General features: G+C 35.6%; 2 protein-coding genes across 2 annotated transcripts; one reads left to right on the top strand and one right to left on the bottom strand.

Moving 5' to 3' along the window:
* The first annotated feature begins 101 nt into the window (after positions 1 to 101).
* gng12a (guanine nucleotide binding protein (G protein), gamma 12a) lies at positions 102 to 2,996 on the top strand. Its single transcript, XM_056260797.1, has 2 exons — positions 102 to 224; positions 2,260 to 2,996. The coding sequence occupies exons 1-2, from the start codon at positions 132 to 134 to the stop codon at positions 2,383 to 2,385; spliced, it is 219 nt and encodes a 72-aa protein (XP_056116772.1). The 5' UTR covers positions 102 to 131; the 3' UTR covers positions 2,386 to 2,996.
* A 2,714-nt stretch (positions 2,997 to 5,710) lies between these two features.
* On the bottom strand, positions 5,711 to 8,000 carry gadd45aa (growth arrest and DNA-damage-inducible, alpha, a). Its single transcript, XM_056260796.1, has 4 exons — positions 7,840 to 8,000; positions 7,163 to 7,264; positions 6,843 to 7,062; positions 5,711 to 6,258 (listed from the first exon to the last, which is right to left on the bottom strand). Exons 1-4 carry the CDS (start codon positions 7,878 to 7,880, stop codon positions 6,145 to 6,147), a joined length of 477 nt encoding a protein of 158 aa, XP_056116771.1. The 5' UTR covers positions 7,881 to 8,000; the 3' UTR covers positions 5,711 to 6,144.
* Between the last annotated feature and the right edge of the window lie 6,775 nt (positions 8,001 to 14,775).

The following is a 14,775-nucleotide window of genomic DNA, read 5'->3' as shown; positions in this document are numbered from 1 at the left end:
TAATGCGATGTTGTCATGACTTTCTGCATCAGTTCTGCTCTCTGACACTGGCATATAACAAAATATAAGTGTTTTATGACATCTATTCTATAACTGCACGTTTTGTGTGTTTTGTTGCAGTTGTAAAAAAAATGTCCTCTAAAATGGCGGGCTCAAACAACCTGACACATGCTAGGAGGATGGTCCAGCAACTGAAAGTCGAGGCCAGTATCGAGAGGATAAAGGTATGTTTTGTTGTGAATGAACCCTCTGATGCTGGTGTCACATTACTGTGAACAGATCTTTAAAGGTGTTTTTTTTTACCACCATGGATGATCACCTTTAAGCCTTTACCAAGATGAACATCCTCTTTTTGTGTGATTTGTGCTTTTTTTTTTTTTTTTTACAACAAAAAATAAATACAACATGGCTGACAATAGTGGTTGAAACGCCAAATAATATTTTATTCCAGGTGATCTGTACATTTTAATAGAATCAAAAACAAGGAACATTTTTATTCAGGCATTATTAATTCATTTGTTGGTTTCCCAAAATAACCATTTTTTTCTTCATGAACTAAATAATATTTTAATGATCTGAAGAACCTTTTTCCACTATAAAAATTATTTTGTGCAATGGAAAGTGTTAAGTTTAAAATGTGAAGTTCTCCATAGACCGATTAATGCCAATAAAGAACCTTTATTTTTAAGAGTGTGGTTTACTGTCCAAAACTGCAAATACATCTGCCTACTCTATTGAACACCATGCATTTAAAGATATTTTAATTAATATTATGCATTATTATAAAAAAAAAGTTGGCTGCCAAATTGATTAATCGTGATTAATCGCATCTTACATAAGTTTGTTTACATAATATATGTGTGTGTACATTACTAATTTATATATATTATATACAGTATGTCTCTGTGTGTGTATATATACTGTATATACACACATATACAGTATATGTACATATATACAGACATGCACACACACCGACGTATATATGATATATAAGTTTAATAATATATATATATATATATATATATATATATATATATATATATATATACATATATATTATGTAAACACAAAGTTTTATGTTAAATGCGACTAATCGATTTGACAGCACTCTTTTTTGGGGGTAAAATAGTGATGTACAATACAGTAAGGATTCATGTGCATGACTGTGTTGATGTAATAGAGATAGTAAATTGTTTTTGAAAAAGGTTATGGTAATGTACCCTTCAAAAGTTTGGGGTCGGTAAGATAAAAAAAAAAAGATAAAAAAAAAGATTTTCTTTTATTCAGCATATATACATTAAATATTCCAAATAACTGCGGGTTCTTTTGAACTTTGTGTTTGTCAGAATAAGAAGAAACACAAAAAAATGTATCATGGTTTTCAGCAGGCCAACTATTTTTAACATTGATAATAGGGATGCACCGATATGAAAATTCTTTATATTTGAAAGCCGATAATCAATATATTGGCAGATAAATCTAAATCCAATTTTTGATATAATTTTTGACTGATTACAAAAACAAAAGTCTCACCATTAAAAGCCATGTCCCAAGCACACAATTATAATGTTCTCATTCAAATTGTATGTAGCCTGTATGACAGACTAGTGCTGTGCATGTTGCACTTGAGTGTATTTTCCTTTTTAATGAAGTGATTCCAATCATCTTTCAAGTAATTAAAAAAACAACAACATGGCGAACAGTGCGCATCTGAAGTGTCTCAGCTGAAGGAAATCCATTATTTATCGCTTTAATATATAGGCCAAATTTTCTTATCGGGCCGATAACGATAACATCAAAAATGAACACATATCGGCCAATAATATGGTGGTGAATATATTGTGCATCCCTAATTGATAATAATCAGAAATGTTGCTTGAGCATCAAATCATCATATTAGAATGATTTCTGAAGGATCATGTGACACTGAAGACTGGGGTAATGATGCTGAAAATTCAGCTTTGAACACAGGAATAAATTACATTACAACAGTTATTTTAAATAGTAATAATTTTTCATAGTATAACTGTTTTAACTGTATTTTCGATCAAATAAATGCAGCCTTGGTGACCATTAGACTTCTTTCAGAAGCATAAAAAAACCTTGCGAGCCCAAACTTTTGAACGGAAGTATAAATTCTCGGTTTGAAGTCAAAATAAACCATAAGATATATAGTTTCTTTGTGTTTTAATGATTCATGCACTATATGGTTAAATGAATATAAAGATTTTTCACATTCTGACTTGTCTCATCCAGGTATCCAAAGCCTCTGCTGATCTCATGCGTTACTGTGGAGAAAACGCCAAATACGACCCCCTGCTCATGGGCATCCCTGCCTCAGAAAACCCCTTCAAGGACAGAAAGCCCTGCACTATATTGTAGTGTATGCTCGTCTTATTTAATTACTCAACTTTGCCTTAAGTCCAGCTCTAGCTCCGTAGTATAACTTTGTGCCATGTCTTAACTATATTTAGCTCTTACAGTATTTATTACTGTAAATAAACTCCAATCAGTACTAATTAGTTGCCATTTTGGTTGCCTGTTTGGTTGTTTGGGCCAAACTGAAGTCATTCCAGGAAATAACACCGTTTTAAAACATCTAAACTGCTTGAATTATGTGATTAATTTCCTCTTTCCACCGAATGGTGCCTTTAGTTACACTTTTCAAAGATATCGTCATCACGTTATTATATAAAGAGCTTGCAGATACACTAACTGTTGAAATCCCTCTTAATGTCTAATAAGTAGACGTGGGTTAAATATTCCTCTTGTAGCTTCTATGAATAATGTCATAGCAAAGGGACTGACTGAAATAAGTGGAATTTAAAGATCCATTTTTCGTACTGGATAATGTGTTTGATGTGGCTTCTGCAATCACCAATGGCCAAGTGCATGCTGGGTAAATTAACAATATAGTAAGCGATATCACATCACACAAACACTGATTTGTTCTCAATGAAAGGCCCAAGTACCACTATGTGCAAAGCCATAGAGAAAAGTGGTTTATGAGAAAAGAGAGCTGATACCTTCACCCTGCACTTTCAAACATGTGCCTTATATTTTTCAAAGCAATCCTTACTTATTGATGCGTACGACTGAAAAGATGAGACTTTTTATCTGTTGTCCCTGAGTAACTTTTCTATTCTGATGTTGCTTTAGATTTAAAGTGCCCTTTCCTTCTGTTTTAAACGTTTCTTTCCTCTGTCAAGCCACAATTTTGAAACGAAGACCACTACTGTTTGATCTTGTCTATGAGTCGAATGGGTTTTTTCCAAACAGGGCAGCCATGAAACGTTACTTTAACATTCACACTTTGAATTGGCTGAGCAACCATGTATCGATGCGGCAATGTCTGTATTATTTTAGAGACATCAGAAGTTATGCAGTATTTGAGATTTGAGACCAAATCCCTGTGACCTCAGTATCTCTGTGAAGAAAATAGTTTCTATTTGTTTTGTTTTTTTCTAATTTCTGTATTTTTGCAAGCCTTCATAACATGTGCTATACATACTGTACCTTGAAAGAAAGATTTTATTAAAATTGTGAAATAGTAAAACAAAATGCATCGCATACATGTGTGTTCTTGCAGAGTCTTAATGTTTAAACAGTTTTTACTATATTAGTGTATCATTTGAAAATACGGTTATTTTTCATAGAATGAGGGGCCGTTTAGACGACACCGTTTTCAACTAAAAACGGACTAAAAACTAAAAAGTTTTTATGCGTTTTGGCTGTTCATTTACACATTCATTCATTTTAAAGTGCAAGTTTTCGAAAATGAGACCGTTATCGTCTTCGTGTGAACTACAAAAATGCGTTTTTTTGAAAATGGTGACGTGCATGTATGTGTATGTCACATGTTCAGGTGCATAATGTTTCTTTAGTGACATCGCCATTTTACTGGCCTAGCATTAATAATACAGCGATTTTAATAGTTTTCACAGATTCGTAAACACAAAAGAAGAACTTTTCTGTTTTTAGTACATCGTTGTTGTGTAAACGTTCCCTGAAAGTGAATGGTAACTCCATCCACTTTTTATAGTATGGAAAAGAGCAGCTCGGACATTCTGCTAAATATCTGTATTTGTGTTTCAAAGAAAGAAAGATGGGAGAAAGTCATATGGGAGAATTATCCCTTTATTGTACACAAAGGAAACAAAACACTACTTTTTTCCCCAAAGTTGTTTTCCATTTTCATATATTTTAAAATGTAATGTATTCCTGTGATTGCAAAACTGAACTTTCAGCATCATTACTCCAGTTTTCAGTGTCACATGATCGTGATTTGGTGCTCAAAAAAAATTGTGCTGCTTGATATTTTTTGTGAAAACCTTTATTCATACCCCCCCAATATTCTTTAATGAATAGAATGTCAAAAGAACAGCATTTATTTTTGGTAGAAATCTTTTGTAACATTATAGATTTCTTTACTTTTAATGCACCTTTGCTGATTGAAAGTATTAATTTTAAAAAAAGTTAAGAGTTCAGACTTTTGAACGTCTGTTAAAATAACAAAATATCATTTTTAAAGTAAATACTATATTCTTGATGATGTTTAAAATTCATTTTAGCCATCAGAGATGTGACACAAATGATTGTTAGTAAAGGAAGTTAATGTGGCGTGTGTTATTCTGAGCTCAAGGAGTGGTGGTGCAGTGATGTAAGTTGTGACAAAACAGCTCTTATATCACCTGGTCCTTGTACCTGCGTTCTAAAAATAATCCTGTTAGTGACGTCAAAAAACTGAACTAACACCTAAAGGCGCATTCATTATTTAAGTTGAGAGACTAGCTGACTTTTGACCAGGATTGCTTGGTTCATCTACTATTTGCATGCAGAGACATATTTAGCATGTAAGTTGTCTTTGAGAAATGCTATTTTGTCCTTGAGCAAATCCGTTTTTTCTGATGTCACATGACAGGGGTTTACCTGCCTTGCATTTGCCTAACCGTTACGTCAGTCAAACCTTACTTCATAACCTTTGTGTAGGAAGTGGTGGGTTACACAACTGATTTACTGGTATGTGATGTCTGGAAACCTGACCCAATATGTGCCAGTTATGTGATCACAACCACACCTTCTAAACACTTTTGAGGCGCCACTAGAGACACTTCCGTTCTCCAGATGGGCTTGTGTAATGTCTTGCTACGCAGTGACTGACTTTTGGCCTACAGAGTGGTATCAGTTTGTCACACATAGCACAATTAAGAGCAAACTGATTTATGACAGCAAGCTTGACCTTGACATGAGCAAGCGATACAGTAAGCTGAACCTGAGCAATTCATTTCAGCTGAAAAGGGAATCTGATGAATAGACGCAGTGGTCACGCAAACTAAAGCAGGACAAAAGAAAGGCTTGGATGGCTTTTGTCGGACTGTGACAGGGAGTTCACGAAGGCCACCGAGTCCAGCGTGACCCCGCTGATCCCCACTGGTGTTGTCGGGTCAGTTCTACTAGTCCAGAAACCTCCAACAGAGTAACCCACATGATTACCACATTGTGTTCAAAAAATACTTTTATTACAACACAAAATTCATTTTTTCACGTTTGCATATAATAGTATAAAAAGTTTTTACATAAATACCTCTTTAAATTAATAGAATAGAAATAATTTAAAGACCACAAAAGAACAGTTAACTTATGTACAAAAAAAACAAACAGGATACTGTGAATGCATAGTTTTCATCTCAGTGGTTTAGAAGCAAGCTCCTTTTTAAAATGATTTATTTTCAAACATTAATAAACAAGTACTGATGGTATACTATTCAAAACCGATGGCAAAGATACAAATAGGCCAGCCTCTTTGAAAAATAGTGCTTCGTGTTGCTCTGAGAAATATTTCATCCTGTAATTAACTGAAGTGCTTTATGACACCCCACCAATAAACTATCTCACAAGATACTCAGGTGCTCACTTCCATTCACAATCAGCTTCATGTGACGTCCTTAAAAAGTCCCACAAACAAAGCCAAAAAGCGCTGAATCATCTCAGATTGCTAAAAGGTGCTCCTCCTCCAGTTTATACTAAAGGTCAGTCCCTTGTTCCGCCGGTCTGGGCAATCAGTCCTTTTTGCGACCACCTTTTTTATCTTTTTTACTAGATATTTTTATCCATGTTTTCCCCTCTTGGGTTTAGCTGTCCTCATCGTTCTGGAAGGTTGATAATGGGCACCCATTGATCCATACAGCGACTCTCTCTGCAGAAGTGGTTCACTTTTCCCAGAGCTGGGTTTTTCCATGTGGATGCATGTGGAACCTGTGAACATCAGAAGAAGAGATGGGATTACAATCTGTTTGTATCAGCTAGAACATGTCCTGCTGTGTAACTTCTAAGCGTTGTCCTTTCCAGTTCTTCTTACAGACAGCTGCACTGTCTATGGATAGTGCACATTTGATTAAAAATATTTTTTTTGTGAAACATATATATAACATTATTATTTCCACCACAGCCATCCTGCTCTCTGCATTTTAGTATTGGCCATTAATGAGTCTGACCCCTTGACCTCCCGAAACAAATCTCGTGTAGGAATCAAAGTGAAGTCAAGCTGCAATAGATGACAATTCAAATGACCAGTGATTTTGGGAGAATGCAAATCTTATTGAATGCTTCCTACGAAGTCTTTTGAAGGAATCTAAGAATGATGAATACCGAGGCAGCTGTTCATTTGATTTCAAAATAAAATGCAAATAGAAACCTGGAACATTAAGTCAAGACACTTCTATTTGCATATGAATGAGTAGGCTACAGAGCAGGATGTTCCTGTGGACGTCATGCAGTGGCAGTTACACCTGGACCTGTCCTGACAAGTAAAAACAAACAAACAAACAAAAATCACTTACAGTGACCAGAATGCAGTGCAAATCCATCTGCTCGCTCCCGTGCATGCCCGCGCCCCCGAGGATGTGCGCGAGGCGGCGCGTGTTGTTCACGCGCAGGATGTTGATGTCGTTCTCGCAGCAGAAAGCCTGAATGAGAGTGAAGTGAATCTGAAGCGCCACATCTTTCACATCATCGTCGTCGTCAGTGGCCAGGATGCACAACACCACGTTATCAGGATCCCTGAACAGAAGAGTTGAGATTTTTGTTATTTAGCCTAAACTACTGCACTTGTTGCAATGACTTTGAAAACCAGTAACATTGAAAAAGTCTCTAAACTTACACATTGAGTGACTTTGCAGCCTCGTACACCCCAACTGTAATAGATCCCTGCGGTAATGCGGAGCGCAGGACCTCCTCTAGAGCTTTAATCACAGAATCCATCCTGTAAAAACAAAATTTGGATACATTATTAATACGACTTTAGTAAAGTCGAGACGATTGAACATTTGTGCCTGGCAACAGCTCGTGCACCGTTTAACGTTACACAAAAAGACTGCGGCGGATGAAAACTAATAATTGCACATTTGTGCATGGCAACAGCTCGTGCACCGTTTACACTAAGACTGCGGCGGTTGAAAACTAATAATTCGAGTATATGGTAGTTTGATCGAGTAAGTGAGTAATTTGCCGATATTTTTCATATACAAGCAGATAAAATATCAGCAAAAATAATTTAGCAAAATTTTAAAGATCTACAAAATCCGGCACATCACAAGCGAAAAGTCTCGTGAGACTCTGAGTCTCGTGAGCTGAGCTCGTGCCGCTGACTGACAGTTCACCCGAGCCGGTACATGTGTTTGAGATATAATATCTTAATTTAATATGTTCCACATCATCATGTTCATTTCACATAGTTGATGTTTATTTATAAGGGCCTTATTCAATTATTGGTAAAATTACTATAATAATGTTATATGTCTGAATTGCCAAATAAATGTTAATATAAATAAATGTTACCTTTCAACAGAGTAATCTCCATTAAGTTCCTCAAAAGTCATGTTGCACGTAAAATCCAGCACGGACTTTAATAACTTTCCTTTTGAAATCCACACGAGTTCTCGTAGGTCTTCTGTCTCTGGCTGTCACCGGTTAAATCTGACGCTGTGAGTGAGTGAGGCGTTGCATTTAATTTTCCTAAGAGCTGTAATGAGTGAGAGCAGTAATAATCCTTATTGGACACATGCAAATCAAAGATCAGCAAAATCCATTTTGATTGGCTGTTGTTTCTGGACTAACAAAAGTCGACCACTCTCATTCGTCCGTCTAAGATATCAAGGCGTGGCCAGTCAATGTTGGGTGACGTTGTTTTTAACCTTGTTGGAAATCCTTGCAGTGACCATAGACTGTAAAAAAGGCAGTGACATGTCAGGGCAAAGACAAGCAGGGAAATTACCCAACCAATATCCAACCACAATAAATAATAATGATGTAACATGTCAAATAGATCATACAATAATTAACAAGTTTCAAAATAAATAATGCAATTGCACATAAATTCATTAACACTTTCTCTTCTTCATGCAGTTTATAAGAAGAACATTAGAAACACAGTTAAAAGTGATGCACAAGCCTTATAACCACGGAAGACACTAAAATTATCTTAGTGGATCATCAGTATGAGCATTTCCGAACTTTTCAGTAGTTATAGCAAAGCCCGGCGTCTACATATTAGACATTCTCTGGTTATAGTTAAGTTTTGATAATGATTATGTGAGCCAATGCCATGCAATCCTTGCTGTTTCTACCGGTGTGATCTCTAACCCAATAGTGACACCTTGAGGACAAATCAACACATTGCTCAAATTTTGTCTCTACTTAAAAAGTACCTATAAAGAGTATGGTACTGGTCAATAATTGTATCCCTTGAAACTCATCTTTGATCACCAAAATTACATATTTAAACGTTTTTTTTCCTATGATTTTTTAAAATTCATGCCTTAAAATAGATTGAATGTAACTCTACACCCTTGCTTCATTTAGTATATGAGGATTCATGAATTTCCAAATGAGCCCCGCCTCCACTCACTCACACCAAATTCACCCAATCAGCTTTACGGTAGTAAACTCTCCACAATGGCAAGTGGAAATACTGGTTTAATTCAGCAATATGTTTGAAGAAGAAACCGATTTAGATGAAGAGGACGAGTGAATTACAAGCTCGTATAGATGAGAGCGGGGCACAACCTAACACTTTTTGACTTTCATAGTTTAAAAACAAAATACACTTAGGTTTCAGAGTATTTATTTTTTCCCACATTAATTGTACACTTGTCTAGTACAATTATGTGGTGTTGTTTCATTAATAGTGTATACATTTTTCTTTATTTACCCCGAAAGAATGGAAGTGAAATGTGTTAACATGCCCCGTGGGGTATATTGTAACATGACCATATGACAGCTTAATGTTATCTTATCTCATAAAATATATACATGTTACGTACTGCTCTAAAACGGGTTGAGGATCCAAACGCAGTAGTTTATTAGGGTAATCCACAATCGTATTCCATATAACAGGCTTAAGGTCAAAACTATACAGAGTAAATGAAACGGATAATAACAATAGTCCAAGGCACAGGCAAACAGGCAAATAGGCAGAAGATCAAGACCATGACACGGAAACCAGAAGTATAGAGCTCAGAAATGCAACACTTACAAGACTTAGCAATGAATGACTGAGAGGTTAATTAACCTTGTCTCTTTTCGTTTTCATAAAAAAAAAAAAAACTAATTAAAAAAGTTCTCCAAGCTGCTGATGGTTTGACTTTGTAACATGATTTTTTATGTTTTTTTCTTTTCCTTGTTATGTATAATTGGTCTTATTGGGCTAAAATGAGCGGGTTCACTTTTGGAGAAGTTCTGAATGTTCTGAATGAGAATGTTCTGTCTCTGTCTCAATGATAAAGAAAAAATATACCCATTGACTCCTATTAAAAAATTGAAGCTTGGAAGAGCCAGGACATTTTTTAATATAACTCCGATTGTATTCGTCTGAAAGAAGAATGTCATATACACCTAGGGTGGCTTCAGGGATCAGAGTGTGCATGATACAGTACACTATACTGTGTGATTGCAGAAAATTGTTTTTATTAAACATTGATGGAACAGTTTCTGTATGAGAATAAATCAAGAAAGTGGCTTTTGTTTAAAAATCTTATAAATGTATGAGGTGGCAAGGTTTCCAACACATGTGGAAAAAGGCACCAGCATGGGACAAAAGGCAAAATTTACACAAATACTTTAGCTAAAATAAGTTAATACATGTTAGCAAAGTTTGTACTATTTTCGGTTTATTTTTATACATGTTTTACCATTTGAATCTAAACACATTATTATTATTATCATGTGCCTTTTGCTAAATGTAGGCTATAACTAATAGATCAACCTTTATTAAAGTTAATTGGCGAAGAGCAGTTAAAGATGTATAATGTTTTGAAATGTTGAAAATATTAAAACGTTAAATTCTGCAGAAATTCTTTTAAAAATGAAAAGATACTTTAAATGTGAAATTAAACCCGCCAGGAGGTGGCAGCAAGTCACTGTTGATGAGTGAGTCATTGAGATTCAACCGATTCTTTCAAAGGCTGATTCATTCAGGAATAAAGCATTTTACTGTCTTATTGAGTGAGTCATTAAATCATTGATTCAGCTGATTTGTTCAAAAAACGGATTCATTCAGTAACCGTCCTGTGTTTTTCAGAGATGCGAAACAGGCAATTTGATGTCTTAAATGTAAGTCACTTGATATTAACTTGTTTATTAAAATGTACGTTGCATAAAATCAATGTCACATTTGTAATCATGCTGATATTTGGGGGAAAACGGCGCTTTTTGTGTAATAATATGGTTAACTAACGTTATATGAAATGATATAAATATAAAAGACATATGGACATTTTTTGCCCGTTTATCTTGAATTTGGGGGCATAATGCATTTTAATAGACTAAATCACGCAGTGAAAGTGTGCGCTTTAACTGTTAAATGTACGTTAAAGTTAAGTTAACGGTGCACGCGTGCTAGGCTAAACTAACGTTAGCAGCTAACGTTACTAGCCTAAGGTTACATCGCGTAGTGAATGCGTGCACTCAATGGGTGTGTTTTTTTTTTTTTGTAAAGTGAGGGACAATACTCGATGATGTCAGATCGTTAAATCAACAATAACGATATTATAGACCAGTGGTTCTCAATGGCGCCACCAGGGGGTGGCCGCCCCACTGGCCACCCCAATGGCCAGAATAAATTTCAGTAGCATCAGTTATGCATTTCATAAATAAGTCAAAAATATTCTTTAGTAAAAGAATACGGGGCATTATGTGTCGTGACGTTCTTTTTAAGTGCCAAATGGTTATAGTATACTGTTACAGCAGCTTTTTGATGTGTCTTTGCCACGTTTTGACAAGCAGGGATGGAAACAGCGCGCTTTTCGGCGCCTCTCGCTTAATTACGTCAGTTTGGGTGACAAAGTCATCTGAAGTCATTCCATAGCTTAATGTGAGGGACAGAAGTCTATTTACATCATTTAAGTATACGGAAACTCGTTTTCCCTCCTCTGCGGCTGTCAATCATTCTCCATTCATATTCAAACAGCGCGCGCGCCTCTTGGATGCACGGTAAAACTCTCTCCAATATGATATATTCACATTATAATGCATGATCTGTAGATAAAAGGCTGTATATTTGCATAAAATTACTTTATTTTGTTGGAGTTTGTTGTTGTTTTTAAACGACTCACTACCGTGTGCTTGCTAGATCATCACACACATCACAAGGACTATGAATCGGCATCAAACGCGCAATAACTGGAATATAAAACTGAAACAAAGGAACAAATCGCACTAGGATTTGTGCGCTCGACATTTCTTCACTTTGTGACGTGAACGTTTAAATACGCACTTATGCAGCGCAGCGCTGCACACATAGAGTCACCATGTTGCTTTGAGCACATCATTCTGCACCCGCGATGCGCATACACGCTGTGTGCGCTCTGTTTTTCATGTTATCATCGGTTTGCGCACTGAAATATTATTAAAAGCCAATATATTTTGTTATACCTAGCCTGCTCAATACATTTAAAATAAGCATAATTTAATTGTATATTATTTCTTTGTAGTGTAGGCTATATGCACTTCTGAATTCTTGATATTAATATATAAATATAAAATTGTGAAATGTATGATTGCCTGATTGAATTTTATAAGAGAACTAATAGTAATTTGTTTTTATTAACATATTTAGATTTTATAAAATTACTGTGCAGATTTTTTCAAGAATTACTTTTTGCTGTTGATTTATACACTCATTAAGTTTATTAAAAATTCATAGTACATTTATGTAATATTTAAAGGTGTTAACTGTAATCTTACACTGCAAAATAATAACTTAAAAAGGATTACATTCATCACAATTATGTAACTATCTGGAAATTTGCTGCGGGGGGAGGGCCCTTATAAATATCATATATATAATATATATATCATTATATATAATATAATATATAGCCTATTAGTAGGGCCCTACTAATATCATTAGTAAGCTAACATTAAATATAACACAATAAACCAAAGTATATCAGTAGGAGTTTCCTTAAGTCTTTCTGATAGTTTTCTACAGGCCGGTTTACTACAACAGTAGAATAAAATTCTGAAATTATGGTTTATAGTTTTGGTGTGCCACCCCAAGATTTTAAGTGGCCCAATCTGGCCACCCCTATGAAAAATTTCTGGAGGCGCCACTGGTGGTTCTTAATCCTGGTCCTGGGGAGCCACTGCCCTGCATAGTTTGTATGTCTCTCTCATTTAACACACCTGATTCAGATCATCAGCTTATTAGAAAAGAGCTTTATTAACTGAAGTGGGTGTGTCAGATAAAGGAGACATATAAAATGTGCAGAGCAGTGGCCCCCCCTAGGACCAAGATTGAGAACCACTGTTATAGACGATATATCGCACACCCCTACAGCACTGGCCCGATTGGGCAAGTGACAGTTCCCGGGCCATCGGGCAGTCCTTATTGTCGAGCCGTGCATTTGCTAACTTACATAATAAATCTACAACATTTTAAAAACATTAAATATTAGATCAAATTAGCGCAGAATCAACTTTGCGTGTCTGTCCGTCATCGTGTCAAGAATCAGCCAAATTTCCATGTGCATGATCATCAAAAGCGGTTGTAAAGAAAAGTGCTGAGCTGAATATAACTGTTAGTGGATAAGAGAATAAAGTCAAATGTTCCTTTTACCCTGGTGCGCCTTTAGCATCATTGTACCCCTAATCTCTCCATCAACACAACACTTTTCAGTATGTTAAATCAATGCAACAAACTGTGCCAAATACAGACTATGACCATTTTAAACATTCATAAATATACGTTATCTTGTCGAGAAACTCCATCCATGACTCCTTTATTATGAGAAATGTTTATATGGACCTGCCATTCAATCTCTGAGATTCTTTATTTTATTTACAAACGAATAGCAGATCTCCATCCACCATGGACACATTGAAGTGATACTGTAAGCTGATTGGCCTTAATCAGCTTAATGGTTACCTCTGACCATGACTGGTTATAAATGCAAAAGGAGCTTTTCATTTAGCCTTTCTTATGTCTTTAAAGGCCGCATTTTAAATGGATACAAACAACGTTTATTTTTAATATCTATTCTTATTGGTCAGTTTAATAATAAGTGGAGCAGGTATTGTTGTCATCATCTTCTATTTGTGCAGTCAGTGAATTGGGCTTGGACTACCGGGCAGGATAGAGATGATATTCATCTAAGTTATGCACATTAGTAGATAGATAAACTGATAAAAACAAAAACTTAAAGGTGGGGTAGGCCTAAGTCGTTTTTGAAATATGCTGTTGGCCAATGTTGATATTTGAAATCAAGCTTTTCTCTTTTGTATTGTCTCATTTCTATTTCTGCAGTCTTTCTAAAGTTCAAATCTCCCTCTTGATCGTTTGTTGTCTCTCCTTCAGCGTCAAACGCCCCCTACTGCTGATTGGCTACAAGTTGAGTTGTGGTGTGAGGAGAACCAATGGAGAACAGGGCAGGTGTCTTGGTGAGAGACCAGTGTTAGCTTATAGATACACGCTCGCTAACGATATACACTGCTCACAATATTGTACAGATTATTTATTACCATTGTATATCAGTTAATAGCAAAGCTATTATTGGCCATCTAGGAGTAGCCTATTGGAACTTACCAATAACAGAAACTAATAAGCTTTGATCAGGTGTATGTCATGCTCATTAATATCCGTCCAGACTAATAACTTAGCGTTTTCTCATCGAGAGACAGAGAGATATTTGTATTCCTGATAGGGATGCACCGATCCACATTTTTTCACTTCTGATCCGATCCCGATACCTGAATTTGGATATTGGCCGATACCGATTCTATTCCGATACCAGAGCTGTGTTTGCTTTAATATTATTATTATCATTATTGTTGATTTTATGTTGAAATATAGTATGTATGCATGTATGTCCCAAAAGGCAACTTTAGGTAAGTATAAGGTCAGAAAAGTAAGTCAGAAAAACAGGAAATCCTGTTCCAGAAAAAGATCCCATTCTGAAAACAAATATGCAACTGTAAGGGTTTCAAATTGATTGTCATGTCAATATTTATTACATTCACAAAATGTCAAATACTTGAGTCTTGAAATATAAGAAAAGTGCAAGTGTAAACATCTTACACACACACTATCAATAAAACAGTGTGCATCTGAACAGCACAAATCAAGTACACTGGCTCTTGTAGCATCAACAAATCAAGGTTTTAAAATGTCAAATATTAGAAATATAAGAAAAGTAAACATCCTTGCACACTGAGTCCGAAATTTTCGTATGCGTTTTTTCGTATTCGTGATTCGGTGGCTCTGAATTGTCAAAACAC

Source organism: Rhinichthys klamathensis, unplaced genomic scaffold (assembly GCF_029890125.1).
Source record: "Rhinichthys klamathensis goyatoka isolate OS25496 unplaced genomic scaffold, OSU_Roscu_1.1 h1tg000178l_1, whole genome shotgun sequence".
Classification (NCBI taxonomy): domain Eukaryota; kingdom Metazoa; phylum Chordata; class Actinopteri; order Cypriniformes; family Leuciscidae; genus Rhinichthys; species Rhinichthys klamathensis.
Note: the sequence above shows the minus strand (reverse complement) of the source record. Positions and strands in the feature narration are given on the sequence as shown.

Bases quoted from the DNA above. Each gene is read 5' to 3' on its own strand.
- gng12a (XM_056260797.1), top strand. From the start codon at position 132: ATGTCCTCTAAAATGGCGGGCTCAAACAACCTGACACATGCTAGGAGG. The intron at 225-2,259 runs GTATGTTTTGTT...TGTCTCATCCAG, and splicing joins CCAGTATCGAGAGGATAAAG to GTATCCAAAGCCTCTGCTGA.
- gadd45aa (XM_056260796.1), bottom strand. From the start codon at position 7,880: ATGACTTTTGAGGAACTTAATGGAGATTACTCTGTTGAAAG. The intron at 7,265-7,839 runs GTAACATTTATT...TTGTTTTTACAG, and splicing joins GGAGATTACTCTGTTGAAAG to GATGGATTCTGTGATTAAAG. The intron at 7,063-7,162 runs GTAAGTTTAGAG...TCTTCTGTTCAG, and splicing joins GCTGCAAAGTCACTCAATGT to GGATCCTGATAACGTGGTGT.